The following is a 15,656-nucleotide window of genomic DNA, read 5'->3' on the forward strand; positions in this document are numbered from 1 at the left end:
CAGGAAGTACCTCCCTTTCCAACAATGCTAGGCCTAACCTCAGACGTGCCTGGACTCAGTGGATGAGACAATTTCCCCACCCTTTGGGCTCAGTCACATGACTGGCCCAAAGTGAAGTGTTAGCTGCTCAGTCGTGTAGATTCTTCGAGACCCATGGACTTAGCCTGCCAGACTCCCCTGTCCATGGAATTCTCCAGGCAAGAATACTGGAGTGGGTAGTCATTTCCTTCTCCAGGGGATCTTCCTGACCCAGGGATCGAACCTGAGTCTTCTGCATTGTGGACGGATTCTCTACCACCTGAGCCAGTTACATGACTGGCTTTGGCTAATGGGAGCGGACCTAACACAGCAGAATTTGAAGCCCATTTGTGCAACAGCAGGGCTGGTTCCCATGTCCATCTGCCTTCACTGTGGGAACACACCCCAGCTGGCCTGCTGGACCCCACAAGAAGGTAAGACCGGGGCACAGCACTGCCTCCCAGTGGACCCACAGATGTGTCAGCTATGCTTATTTTGGATGCCACCAAAAATTCAGGATTATTTGTTACTGAGCATCACTATGGCAACAGAGAACGGATACAACATCAACAAACATGTTCAGGGACTCAATTGGTGGAGGATGGAAATGCATTCAAGGGCTCCTTATTTCTGCTCCCCATTGGGACCATGACTGGAATGATGTTGTGATTACTTTTCTATTTATAGAGACTTTCAGTTCAAAACAAAACGAAAACTTAACACATAGAGCCTGATGTGAGATCTGCTCTGGTTGGTGGGGTGTGGCGGGGGGCACTCAGCTCCGGAAATCAGGGTGATAAAATTTGCCAGCTTGGTCCTGGCTCCCTTGTCATGCTCTCCACACAGAGCTGGCAGAAAGCTCCCCCAGGGACCATGGCACTTGGGCTCTTCCAGCCTTGAGTTTCCTGAGCCTGTTTCCCAAGCTTGTCTGCACATTACAATCACTGGGAGATCTTTAAAAACACCAAAGGCCAGCCACACCCCAGCATCCATTAAATCACAAGCTCTGGGGTCAAGCAGGTATCACTAATTTCTGACGTTCTCCTAGTGACTTCAATGGGCAGACAAGTTTGAAAACCTCTGAGGTGATCTCTAACCTCATGAGTAAAACACTACGGCACATTCAGCACTGTCATGAGGTTAAGTAAGAATGAGGTGTGGAAAATGCCTATTAGTTACAACAAGCATGCAAAGGTCTATATAATCACAACAGGATAGTGATATTTATGTGCCTATGATTGATTTGCCCCACTCACACACAGGAGGCCCCAAAGAGGTTTACTGAGTTGCCCTCAGTCATACAGCTAGTAAGAGGCAGAGCCCAAATTCTAACCCAGATGCTCTGGCTCCAGGACCTCTCTCTATGCTATGGTCCACTCAGGGGCAGGAAGAGAGGAGCAACGGACAGACATTACGATTAGAGCCACAGTCTTCCACTGCAGCAAACAACAACAGGATGTTCAACAAAATTACACTCGGAAGTAAGGTAATATCAAAATGACCAGGGGAGGCCTTCCCCAGTGGTCCAGTGGTTAAAATTCCACCTTTCCAATGGACAGGGTGTGGGTTTGATCCCTGGTCGGGGAACTAAGATCCTGCATGCCAAAAAATAAAACAAACAAAGTTCAGAGACGAGTAGAGAGGATGGGAAACAGATGAATAAGGCTACCCAGCAGTTAATCAGTACTAAATATGGACATTGTGGGGTCCTAATACAGCTCTCTCTACTTTTGTTTGGTTTACGGACATTTTCCATCATAAAATGTTTAAGATAGCTACACGGGATACTTAGAAACATTTTCTATCCTACAGGCCATTTGCTATGATGTCATTTAGCTGAATGCTCGTTCGTCCAAATATTAGAACCCCCTCTTTTTGCACAAACTGTCCTCTTCCTTTTATAAACAGCCCTCCAGACCAGCAGCGCCGACTCGTCACCTGGGCTGGGTAAGCCAGCCCCAGGGCCACACCACGATGCAGTCACTGTCTTTCTCTTCTGTCCCTCACCGTGGGCCCTGCCAGGTGCCTGCAACTCGAAGGGGTCTCACGAGCAGCACAGACAGACCCCCACTCCCTCCACTAAGCTACTTGGATCGAGCCAGCAGCAGTTCCGAGTAACCGGACACGCGGAGGGGAGACGAGCGTTCTCCATCTGCCACTGATACAAGGTGGCATCTGCTGGTGCCTCTGTGCTGCAAATTATGCACGGGGTTCATTAGAGAGGTGAGCTTGATTTAAAGGAGTCTTACATTCTCTCAAACGCACCTTTTGTTTATTTTAGTCTCTTCCATTACGGTTTATTGCAGGATATCGACTCTAGTTCCCTGTGCTATATAGTAGGACCTTGTTGTTTACCAGTTTTATATAATGGTGTACATATGCTGATCCCAACCTCCCAATTTATCCCTTCCGCACCCCTCTTTTCCCTTTGGTAACCATTGTTTTCTATGTCCGTGAGTCTGTTTCCATTTTATAAATAACTTCACTTGTGTCATATTTTAGACTCTACATGTAAGTGATATCAAATGATATTTCTCTTTCTCTGTCCGACTTCACTTGGTATGATCATCTCTCGATCCAATCATGTTGCTGCAAATGGCATCAAATGTTTACCCTTTAAAATTTTTAATCTTTTAAGTCATGGATAAGAAAACATTGATCATATTATTATTACCAGTCTTAGGCAGTGATGAGGCAAGAAGGGACCCAGGACATGTGATCCAGAACAGGGAATGCCCATCAGCCATGTGGAAGGGCTTGTCAAACTCAATATGAACCAAAAGACAGGAAAATCCCCCTTCTCTTCCACACCAAATTTTGGAGATTATCAGCCTATTTAATAAGACGCCTTCCCATCCCACATCTCAGTCCATAATTCTCTACTGTTGGTGAAGAAGAAGCTCCTTCCACAAAGAAGGGGCTTATGTATCCTCGACATTTAGCACCACTACTGACATAGAACAGACTGTGAACGGTATTTGCAGGCTGAGCAGACATCTCAGACTCCGTGAAGTCATTCCCACAAAGGGGGCTCTCACCACCAGGGGGCACCACGGCTCACAGTGCCTGTTTGACCCACGTCCCCAGGTTACTTTCACGGCAGCCGGGATCCAGCCCAGGATCCTGAACTGCACTTTGTGGCCAGGTCCCTCTAGATTTCTCCTTTAGACTTGCAGTGTCTCCTACAACACTGACATTTTTCAAGAGTGTGGGCCAGTTGTGGGACTTCCCTGGAGGTCAGCCGCTTAAGACTCTGGGCTTCCAAATGCAGGGGGCGAGGGTTTGACCCTTGGCTGGGAAACTAAGATCTCTTATGTCACAAGGTGCTGCCTCCCCGCCAAAAAACTGTGGGCCAGTTGTTTTGTACCATGTCCCTTCCTTTGGCTTTGTCTAATACTTCCTGTTGATTAAATTCAGGTTATATAAGAAAATTTAGAAAATATCACTTTCCTGTTCTATCTCATTTTGAGTATTTTATCTAATTTAATTCAGATCACTCTTGCCAGTCATGGTCCAATCCACAGAAGGCAGCAGAAGCAATGCGTAAACAGAAGCCAGAGAAACAGATGTGACTTCTGTGCGTTTGTCTGTCTTTACAAAGTAAAAAAGCCTGATGCGCCCAAATGAGAGCTTTCCTATAACAAGGCTAAGAGGCAGGCAGAAATCCTAGCCAAAATCTATCAGTTTAAATTTGGAGATGAAGTCTGTCTCAACCCTACAGAATGACTGGGGTTAATTGGCCAATCCCAACCAAATAACTAGCAAATTGATTACTAGCAAATAGGATTAAGCTGGAAAAAGTAGCTAATAATTATTTTTGAAAAATTAAAGTGATTACATAACAGTTTCACAGGCTACATTAAAATCATAAAAGAACTAAAAGAATAGAATAAAGAAAAGAATAAAACCTAATAAAGCCTAGCATACATATGCAATTTTTTTTTTAATGGAAGGATACTTAGGAACTACTGACAGTGATTTCCTTTGAGAAGAGGGAGTAGGTCTTAATTCTAATTCCATGCCTTCTTGTACTGTTTGAATTTTTTTTAGTGCTTAGCTGCTTCAGTAGTGTCCAACTCTTTTGTGACCCTGTAGACTGTAACCCACCAAGCACCTCTGTCCATGGGATTCTCCAGGCAAGAATACTGGAGAGGGCTGCCGTGCCCTCCTCCAGGGGATGTGCCTGACCCAGGGCTGGAATCCGGGTCTCCTGAGTCTCCTGCACTGGCAGGCAGGTAATTCACCACTAGCGCCACCTGGGAAGCCCCTGAATTTTCTTAGCTGTGCTTATTGCTTTTATAAAGATCAACCTGGGTAATGCTATTATAGGTCATTTTGTTTCCTTCCTTTTACCATTTGTGACAGCTCTGCTCTCCAAAATTATTATTACACACACACACACACACACCCCTAAGTGCCCAGATATATGGGATTGTCAATGGAATGCTATGCAGCTATAAAGATATATGCTGATTGAAGTAAATGAAGCAGTTATCAAAAGAGTATATTAACAACTACAACCATAGTTTAGCACAAGTAGAAAAAAATAACAAAAATTAAATGAAACTTGAAATGGTTTTCCTAAATCAGAGAAAGACAAAATATCATGACATCACTTATATGTGGAATCTAAAAAAGAATACAAAAAAACTTATTTACAAAACAGAAGCAGAGTCACAGATATAGAAAACAAAGCAATGGTGTGGAGGCGGATAAATTAGGTGATTGAGTTGGGCCTAGACACACTACTACATACATAATAGGTAACTGACAAGAACCTGTTATATAGCACAAGGAACACTACTCTGTACTCTGTAATGACCTGTATGGGAAAAGAATCTAAAGAAGAGTGGATATAAATAAGTGATTTACTCTGCTGAACAGTAGAAATGAACACATTGTAAATCAATTATACTCTAATAAAAATTAAAAATCAATGTGCTGTGCTAAGTTGCCTCAGTCGTTTCTGATTCTTTGTGACTCTATGGACTGTAGCCTGCCAGGCTCCTCTGTCCATGGAAATCTCCAGGCAAGAGTTCTGGAGTGGGTTGCCATGCCCTCCTTCAGGGGATCTTCCCAACCCAAGGACTGAACCCATGTCTCCGACACCTCCTGCCTTGGCAGGTAGGTTCTTTACTAGTGCCACTTGGGAAGCCCCTAAAATAATTTTTAAGAAATGGCTTTCTTTTGATTATCTCTGTGTCCCATGGTAATCAGGTAATGTCTGTACAATTACAAATAAAAGAGAAAAAAAAAAATAAAAATGTCCTAACTTACATGCATGCATAAAAACATTTTCTCATCCATCCCATCTTACTCAAGAGAGCCTGATCTCTCCCAGAGTTTCCTTTCATGAAGCTGCCAAGGAGAAATGACTCCCATCACTAGTGCATTTGATAAGAGTGGAAGTCCTGGAGTGGTAGATAAACTTACATACACCCTGCAAAGCATTCTAGGACCCCTATAACATGGTAGGTGGGCACTTAGGAATTCTGAAGCCCTTTTTAAAAGAAATAGACATGTTCACAACACTGATGTGTAAGAATAGAAAGGGCTTTCTGTTTCAGGAACCAGGAGACCCAAGTTCATGTCTGGGTTCAATATTAGCTGCGTGATCTTGGGGCAAGGAGCTTCTCTCTGAGCCTTGGCTTATTCCTTTGGAAAGTGAGGATCACTCCCATCAATTTCTAGATCTCCAAGGCATCCAATGAGGCTCCAGATACTGGCATTTATGAGTAAAGAAAAGCTACGTTTCCCTTGGACTGCACCAGACCAGTCAATCGTAAAGGAAATCAACCCTGAATATTCATTGGAAGGACTGATGCTGAAGCTCCAAAACTTTGGCTACCTGATGCAAAGAGCCGATTCACTGGAAAAGCTCCTGATGCTGGGAAAGACCGAAGACAAAAGGAGAAAGGGGCAGCATGGGATGACATGGTTAGATAGCATCACGGACTCAATGAACATGAAGTTGAGCAAACTCTGGGAAACACTGGAGGATAGAGGAGCCTGGTGTGTTGCAGTCCAAGGAGTCACAAAGGTGGACATGACTAGCTTTCCCTGACCCCACAACCTTCACGCAAGGAGACAGCTGTCTACAAGCCAAGAAGAGAGACCTCTCATAGAAAAGTGTTGGCTCAACCCTGATCTTGGACTTTCTAGCCTTCAGAACTATAAGAAATAAATTCCGGTTGTTTAAATTAAACAAAAAAAAAAAAGAAAGAAAAGCTGGGTTTCTAAGGCCTAGGGAGCTCCACCATGGACATAACCATCTGCTTCTTGGTACAAGCAGGCACCCTTGCATTTTTGTGAGTAGCCTCGACGATGCACTACTGGGTTGTGGCAGGCCACACGGTCTCCTTGGCTTTACTTTCACTCCCGAGTTTGCAGAAACGCTTCATGCCCACAGAACAGCCTCCTAAGATAGAATTTCCACCCCACTGAATGCCCACCCCAGGAATGTTAAGGTAACAGGGAAGAGTTCACTATGGAAAATTCCAGAAACGGAATATGTGCCTGTTAAGACACACAAGGTAACGTCCCTTTCCCCAGTGGCCCTCACCGATGGTGGTCTCGCAGAACTTGCCGGCGGCCACCTCGTTGGCAATGTTAGCTCCCATCAGCACGCTGATGTCAATGCCCATCTTCTCTCGGATGATGTCAGAAATGAGCTTCAGCCCCTCAGGACCCTCGTCTATGCCCTGCAAGGACGTCAGTGGGTTAGAGGAAAAGAAACTCCCAAGGACAAGAGGCTGGAGACTGCTGCTTTATAAGTCATCTAGATTCAGACCTCCAATGGCATAGGCAACTGAAAAATCTCGTTGCTAAGAGTAAACAGACACAGTGTGCATGTACCATTTAAAGACTAACAAATAAAGAGAAAATGAACAACGTCACCATCTAGGTTAAGAAAAAGAACATGACGGACACCACTGAAGTCCCCTGGGTCTCTTCCCAAGTTCACCCTTCTCCTTACTAGTGCTTCCTGGTCCCCGTCAGGGTGAACCCCTATCCTCAACACCATTTATGTCCTGTTCCCCTGTTTTTCTTGTTCATTTTGTCACATGAAACTATCCCTAAACAGTGTGTTAGAGCATTATGCCTGTTTTTGAAAGCCTATAAATGAAACAGTGCCTCTCACCTGTGATGTGCTGCTTTGTGCTATATTATTATTTGGGAGATTCACCCATGTGGCTGCATGAATATTCTAGTTCACTCCTGTGTAGTTTCCCATCATTTATTTTCCCATCCTATCAATGACTGACATTTGAAGTGTGCTTGCTTTCATAAACAATCACCTACAAACACAGTCTCTCAAGAGGGTTCTTAACCTTTTTTACAACACGGACCTGCCCCTGGCAGTCTGGTGAAGTTTATGGATTCATTCTCAGACTCCATATGCATAAAGCGAAATACAAGATTACTCAGCAAAGCAATTATTTTGAAATACAGTTATCAAATATTAAAAAAAAACACCCTACATTTGTGACAAAGTAATATACGTATTTTCTTATTGCAATTATAAAAAGGTGCCATAGCAGGTCGAATTACTATAATTCCCAAGTAGTTGGGAATAAATGGTATCTTGAGATATCTGAAGCCATTGTAAGGTAACATGAAAATAACTATAATTTGTATCCACCACAGGGTCAAGGTCCTGCTAACATATTGTCACTGAAACTCTGGCTTGTGGCCTACATTCATAAGCGAAGGAGATGTTCATTTCAGTTAGAGGTTAAAATAAATAAAAATGCAATTCCATCCCCATACCTAGGTCCATGAACCTCCTGAATTCTGTATGTGGGCCTCTGGGGATGGTCTGTGGACATCTGGTTAAAAATGCCCTCTCCAGGGAATAAATCCAGGAGTGGGAAATTAAAGATGATCAACTTCCCAGCCAATGTAAACGATGTGAGATTTCTCGGGCAAGGGCGGAGCCCTGTGTGATAGACAGGAAGTTCTTTTCTTGCCGGAGCCCAGCACTGTGAACCCCCTCCAGATAGGAAGCAGCCCCTCGTAAACCTGAGTAAAGCGAGGCTCAGGAGGGGACATGTGGTTTTGATTCCCTTCCAGGCATCCTTAAAAAACAAACCCAAAGCAGCCATCCCCTCCCCTCAGCACCTTTTCCCAGCAGATGAAAGAGGTACGGAAGTTTCCAGGAGCCCGCGCGTGGCGAGGGGCCGCCTCACCTTGATGAGGGTGATGCCCAGGGCATCCTTTGGCACCCTCCCCGTGATCTCGTCGCAGATCCGGTGGATGAACTGGTGGGGGATGACAAACACCAACAGGTCTGCGTCCTGCACGGCCTCGCCGAGGTTCGCGACAGCAACCTGCCAAGGCAAGCGTGACATGCTTACTTCCGGCCTGAAACACACCTGTCCAAGACACACACGCGCTGCCCGGGCATCAGCTGCTGCCACTGCGCACAGGAACAGTCAGGTCAGTGCGGGGGTGTGCCACCTTCCCCACTCTGCAACCCAAGCCGGCAGTGCCCTCCAGTCTCCCCCAGCCCGGTTCCGCTTTCCTTAAAATGGGGTTGTAACCATCCTGCTCGGTGGTTCTCTATTGTTCCCCAACCCCCCGCCCATTTCTGCCCTTCTCTGTTCCCAGGAGGCTGCGCTCTAGGCGCTGTCTCCCCGGAGCCCTTGCCCTCTGCCTTCTAGGTGGCCTCAGCCCAAGGCCGGCGCTGCCAGGAACTGCAAGGTGGGAGGAGAGACAGGTCAGGGCGTGTAACTGTTCCTGGGGCCACTCCTGCCTGGCTTGCAGGGGTGCTGGCCTGGGCTCCCGTCCAGAGCCCCACTTCCTGACCTGCTCTGTGTCAGCCCCCCTTTCACACTTCTAAGCACGGCACTTGCCCTTTCAGGGGTGGCCGTGGCTTCCTCCCGCTGCTAATCTCTGGCCACTTCCCCAAGCCCTTCTGGTTCCCTCAACTCTGCCTACGCCTGCCAACAGGCCCGCACTAAGCATTTCTATGTGAGTACTTTTGAGAGCACCGTTGTGAAGAACAAATGACGCAGAACAGAGTCTGTCACTTGACAGACCCTGAATAAATGCCAGCGATTCTGATGACCATCCTTCAGAGAAGTACGAAGATGGGTTTCAGAATTTCACATGGGCAGGACTTCCCTGGCGGTCCAGTGGTTAAGACTCTGTGCTCCCAACGCAGGGGACGAGGGCACGGGTTCCGTCTCTGGTGGGGAAAATCACATATGCAGTGTGGCAAAGCCCAGCCCACCCCCACCAGACAAAAAAAAATTAACATGGGCAGCGAAGCACAGAGGCAGAGGTGAGGGCACTGATTATGGACATGGGGGCATATGATCTCTAGCAGAGGCTGCCCCTTGCTGCCCAATGTCCGTTCTCCCCTTCTTCCTCAGCAAGAGAACCCCAGCTTGGGGTAAGGCTCATACCTGCCAGGAAAGAAAGCTACACTTCAAGCTTCCCTTGCAGCTAGGTGCCTTGTGTGATAAAGCTCTGACCAATGGTGTAAATATGCTTGTGGTTTCTGGGAGATGTCCTTGAATTCCTCTTTTGGCCAGAAAAATGCTGAAGAGAGGGCTGGAGTTTGGGCAGCCATCTGGGACTAAGAAGGAAACCAGTGCTAAGATAGTGGAACAGAGTCCCTGTCGCCATGATGAATCGTTAATTATGATGAACGTCCTTTACATAAGAGAAAAAACGTGCAAGTGTTTACTTTGCTTAGGTTACCACTACCTTAGGTTTTCTGTCATATGCATGTGAACCTAACTGTAAACTGACATAGTTTCGATTAAACATTCCTGGTTTCCCCAAATGAAGGAAATTGGATGTGGGTTCTTCTCTGAGGAAGTGCTATCTGCCACAGGAACATCATTCAGAATGGATAAGCCTCCTAGGAAATCTAGTGTGGAAGCTGTGATGGAGGTGCCAACTCCTTGACAAAATTTCTTCTCCCCTTTCTCCATAACTACAGAGCTGCAAGCTGGTCCCTGGTCACCGAGCATGCAGAACTGCATTTCGCAGCAGCCTTGCAGATACGCAGGGTCAAGGACCAAGTTCCCATCAGTGGAATGAGAGATGGAGCAGGGCATACCACTTAAGATCCAGAGTCCTTCAAACAGGGGCTGCTTCCTCCACACTTTCCCTTCTCCACTTTTGTGCTATTTGAAAACCCAAGTGGGACCAAGAATAACGGTGTGAAGCAAAGCTGCTGGACTGCTGTTATGTGAGAGGGAAATAAATCTTTGTTCTTTAAATTACATTAGTGTGTTTTTTTACAGCTTAGTCTAGTCTCTTAACTAATGCATGTGCAAGAGTTACTACCTCACTCAAAGAATTCCCCAAGAAAATCTACCTGGCATTATTTCACTCACCGCTCCCTTTGGCTGGTATGGAAGACCTGTAATTTACCACCTAGCCTCCATTCTCTTTCTTTCTGGCAAAAATGCCTCTAAATTTCATTTCAAAAGCTACTGCTTCGCCACTTCAACTATGCAGTTTGGGTGGAAATGCTCACCCCACCCCCTCCATGAATGGTCTTTTAAGTTATTCAGGTCAATGGACAAACAAAACGATGGGAACCAATGTTTGCTGGGGTTTCTGAGAAACAGTTGCTTCTTTACTCTTCTGCACCAGCTACTGTGTCTTTCCTTGATCAGTATGGAATAATGGTGCAAGGTCTGGAACAGTTGCAGCCATTTTACAAATGTGAGGGGCAAAACCTAGATCTGCCAAGGGGCTCCAGTGTGAATGAAGGCAGAGTAGAGAAACAGGAAAAAAAACAACAGGGCCTTGTTGATATTACTTAATCTACTGTTTTAGGCTGCACCTGAAACCAGCCCTACCTGAATTTTCAGTCACATGACCCAAAACATCAGCTTAAGCTGACTTGAACGGCAGAGAGTCGTCCCCATAGAATGACTAAGCTCATAACCCGAAGCTTAGCATTTCTCTCTCTTTATTCACACACCCAAGGAGGGAAACCTGCCTTCCTCTTCAGAGGGGCTTCTCCAGTTTGCTAATCTAGGCTAGGTAGTAAGGATTTCCTTGATCTCTGGATATTTCACCTCCTCCAAAAAGAGCAGTTTCTTATTCTAAGCCATCAGCCTTGATGCCTAACCACAATTGCTGTCTGCCTCTTGTTGACAAGGCTCATTATGCTCTTAGATACTTGCCGGTGGTCCCAACCAGTCTCCACCCCCAGCCCTCCTTAGAACTCGGACCCCCCCATTCCCCCTGGGGTTACTGGCCTCACTTAGGCAGGGACTTCTGTTCTTGACCCCCTTCTCACACAGAGAGCCTGGCAGCCTGAATTTTAATGAAAACCTTTCTTCTCTAGACCTATTGTTTCTCCACTTCCCCATCCACCTCCCTGCCCCCGCAGCCCCAGGAAAATACACACCCTTTCTCTCTTCAGGGCATTTCCTGACCTAGTAAGATGTAAAAGACACCAGAACCAGAGAAAAGATGGAAAAGATAAACATTTGTGTCCCATGTCAGCAACCGATTGGCTATGGGACCTGCACAGACTCCTGTTCACTAAGCACAGTCATCTTGGCTACAGAAAGGGATAACAATCACTTTTCTGGGACTTCGCGGTGGTACAATGGTTAAGAATCCGCTTCCAGTGCAGGGGACCTGGGTCTGATTCCTGGTCAAGGAACTGAGATCCCACATGCTGTAGAGCAACGAAAGATCCTGCATGTCTAAAAACTAAGACCCAACACTGCCAAGTAAATACTTTAAAAATATCACCTTTCCTGGGGTGAGACAGGGAGGGAGGTGGGAGGTAGGTACAAGAGGGACGGTTTATATGTATACCTATGGCTGATTCATGTTGATGTATGGTAGAAACTGTAAAGCAATTATTTTCAATTAAAAATAAAGTTAATTATTAAAAAACCATCACAATATAGTAATTATCCTCCAATTAAATATTTTTAAAAATCACCTTTCCTACCAGCTATTTCACAGAGCACTTTCAAATTAATATAGATAATAGCACTCTGCAGTGATATGAAATAAGTGAGAGACATTACTCATCAGAAAAATCCACTGGCCTCCTATCAATTCTTAACCTTTAAGGCATCAGCCCAGGCTATGTCCTCTGTGACGAAACACTCCCATGGAAGCTGCCAGCTGGCCCGGGATTTCTTCCCATCTTTTCCGATTCCTTTTTCAACGAATCAAAGAAGACTGCAGCTGGTTGGGTAAGTCGGGTCTCTGGGACAATATGCCTGGGGACTCCCTCAAGCACACACAGATGTCCTTCCATTGTCCTTGTCCGAGCGCTAAGGGTTTAACCCACAGAAGCAACATGTGACCCAAGCTGTGTTTATACAGTATACACGGCTGTCATTCCTGCTACACAGAATCAAAACAAGCTCTCCTCAACAAACACAATAAATTGAACATTCTCTTTCAGAATGACAGCTTTAGCCAAGCCTCTATCCTGTCTTTTACTCTGAGCCAAATCAGGACACTGCTTTGGAAACGCTGACCTATTTCACGGGCCTCCTGCCAAAATCTTCCTGAGGGTGTCCACCACTAAAGGTTCCCGAAATGCTTTGAGAAAGACTATTCAGAGCAAACGGGCTTGTCTGTCATTGGCCAGGAGGGCAGGGAAACCCAATTAGAATGAAGGCATCATGGCTGGTCCATCTGATGCCCAGTCTTTCAGGAATCCAGGGCTTTTGGTTCACGTTAATAAAAATGTTTAAAAACTAATAATAAATAAAATAAAGTCATTTAAAACAGAGCCAATAAGGGCTTCCCTAGCGGCCTGGGGGTTAATAATTTGCCTGTCAATGCAAGGGACGTGAGTTTGATTCTGGGTCCGGGAAGATCTACAGGCCACAGGGCAACTAAGCCTGAAGTCCACACTGCAGAGCCCGAGAGCCCCAGTTACTGAAGGCCACCATGCCTAGAGCCTAGAGCCTGTGCTCTCCAAGAGAAGCCTCTGCTCTCCACAACTAGAGAAAGCCCGTGTGCAGCAACAAAGACTCAGCACAACCAAACATAAAAGTAAATAAATAAAACCTTTAAAACAGAGCCAGTCAAGTCTATGGGCCAAGTCGGAAGGTTCTTCTCTTTCCCCCTGGGTTAGCTACCACTGTGCAGCCTGTGGGCATCTTGACCCAGTTCTACCACCAGTTAAATAACTGGGCACCCCAGGCGACTCGCCCGCATTGTTGAGGGGGTGAGCATTTAGATCAAACACAACAGCATGAGTAATGCAGATAGCAAAGTAGAGCTGCCACACAGCAGAGGCTCGAAAATATTGTGGTTCACTCCTGTTCTCCTAAGCTTAGCTTAGGCCAAGATGAAGTGAAGTTCATGTCCTTGGCTCCAGAATGATGGCGCGCCATCCTTGGCATCAGAAAAATGATCCTCAAGTACAGGCAACTTGATCTGAGGATTCCTTTTTGTTGTTGCTGTTTGTTTAAAGATTTTTTGATGTGGACCATTTTTTCAGTATTGTTTTTGTTACAATATTGTTTCTGTTTTATAGCTTGGATTTTCGGCTGTGAGTCCCGTGGCATCTTATCTCCCCAACCAGGGGTCAAACCTGCACCCTCTGCAATGGAAGGTGGAGTTTTATGCACTGGACCACCAGGGAAGCCCCTCTCAAGATTCTTATATAAACAAACCACTTTAGTAAGTGAGGTTGCCTCAGGAAGAAAAAAATAAAAAGCTGCTTATCATGTAGATCAGCAGGGCCCAAGGTGTGGTTCAGCATCCTCACCACCCAGCACCCCCATCACCCAGGAACTTGTTAAAAATGCAAATACCTGGACCTCCCCTGAGACCCAGTGACTCAGAAACTCTAGAGGTGGATCCAGTGATCCCTGGTAAACTCTCTAAGTAGTTCTGAGGAACACTTCAGTTTGAGAAACACCAATGAAGATGAATCCTCTAAGGAAAATAAAAAAGCTAAACCCAGGGAGGAAAGAGTTGATGCTGTTGCTCCTACTAAACTGATATTCTAATCTTCAGAAGCCTTAAAGCTAAAATTAATAGGCAAAATCACAACTGTATTACCCAAAAGTCAATGGCCATTTTAAAAAAAATTATCTTGGCCGAACCTTCTATCCCATGGGACACCACCTAAACCACTGAAATGAAACTCCCCAGTCTAGTTGGTTCTCCCGATCCACCTGCACTGTCCCTAGCACTCAATCAGACCACAAATCACACCTGGCACTATTCCAGGAGCTGAAGACATAGCAATGAATGGAGGTCTATGCAAGGAACAAATCCAGCAAGTTAGTAACAAAGAAAAATATCTCAGTTGGATTTCAAAGCTTAAAATGTTTACGCTTCAAAGGATAGCATCAAGGAAGTGAAAACTTACAAAATGAGAATATACTTCTACACTATATACTTGAAAATGGATTTGTATCTAATAAATACTCCTTGCAACTCAATAATAAAAGACAACTCAATTTTTAAAAATGGGTTTTTAAAAAAAAAATTTCCCCAAGGAAGATATAAAAATGTCCAATAAGCACATGAAAAGATGACTAATATCGTAAGCCATCAGGCAAATGAAAATCAAAACCACAACAGAGATGCCACTTCAACCTAACCCTAACCCAAAAAGTTAGTTAGCTAAGGGGCTTCCCTGGTGGTCTAGTAACTAAGACTCTGCACTCTCAATGCAGGCGGCTCAGAGTTCAATCCTTAGTCAGGGAACTAGATCCCACATGCTGTAACTAAGAGTTCACATGCCACAGCTAAAGATCCCACATGCTTCAACTGAGACCCTGCAGAGCCAAATAAATAAAGTATTAAAAAAAAAGTTAGATAATAACAAGAGTTGGTGAGGATGTGGAGAAATTGGAACCTTCATACAACACACTGGTGCACCACTTTGAAAAAGTATGGCAAGAGTTCCTCAAAAAGTTAAACAGTTTCTATATGACCCAGCAACTGTACTCCTAGGTATTAAGCTCAAAAGAACCAAAAACATGTTCACACAAAACACTTTACACAAATGTTCCCAGCAATACTATTCGTAATAGCCAAAAAGTGGAGACAACCCAAATGTCCACCAACCAGTGAGTAAATAGGCAAAACATGGTACAACCGTAAGACGGAACACTGGGCAGCCACAAAAAGGAGAGAAGTACTGATTCGGGACCCAGCACGGATAACCCTGAAAACATTATGCTAATTGAAAGAGGCCAGGCACAGAAGGTGAGGTATTTATGGTGACATTTACATGAAAAGTCCAGAACCGGCAAATGGCGAGACAGAAAGTAGGTTAGTGGTTGCTCAGGGCTGGGGATAGGAGGAAGTAGGAGGTGACTGCTAAAGGATATGAGGTTTCTCTTTAAGGTGATGAAATAGTCTAAAATCAATTGCAGCGATAGTTGCCCAGTTTTGCGAATATACATAGAAAGCACTGAATTGGAACATCTGTGTAAAGTGTTTGGTGTGAACATGTTTTCCCTTCTGAGCATAAACCTAGAGGACAGTCGCTGGGTCATACGACAGCTTTAACCTCTTAAACTGTACACTTTAAAGGGGCAAACTGTATGCCTGAGAACTAGATCTCAGTAAAGCTGTTTTTGAAAAAGAAGCGGCGAGGTTTAGAAGACACAAGAGGAGAGCCACGACAACTACAGTTCACAGAAAATGCAGCGGTGATGAATCCC

At 45.2% G+C, this 15,656-nt stretch overlaps 1 protein-coding gene across 1 annotated transcript in view; it reads right to left on the reverse strand.

Moving 5' to 3' along the window:
* GPD1L (glycerol-3-phosphate dehydrogenase 1 like) overlaps positions 1-15,656 on the reverse strand; it is a 58,817-nt gene that overhangs the window by 19,967 nt on the left and 23,194 nt on the right. The window contains exons 3-4 of the mRNA XM_040246323.1: positions 8,208-8,348; positions 6,581-6,719 (exon numbers count right to left, since the gene is read on the reverse strand). Of these exons, the coding sequence (XP_040102257.1) occupies positions 6,581-6,719; positions 8,208-8,348 (280 nt within the window). The remainder of the gene's footprint in view (positions 1-6,580; positions 6,720-8,207; positions 8,349-15,656) is intronic.

The sequence above is a fragment of the Oryx dammah genome, unplaced genomic scaffold (assembly GCF_014754425.2).
Source record: "Oryx dammah isolate SB20612 unplaced genomic scaffold, SCBI_Odam_1.1 HiC_scaffold_9, whole genome shotgun sequence".
Lineage (NCBI taxonomy): Eukaryota > Metazoa > Chordata > Mammalia > Artiodactyla > Bovidae > Oryx > Oryx dammah.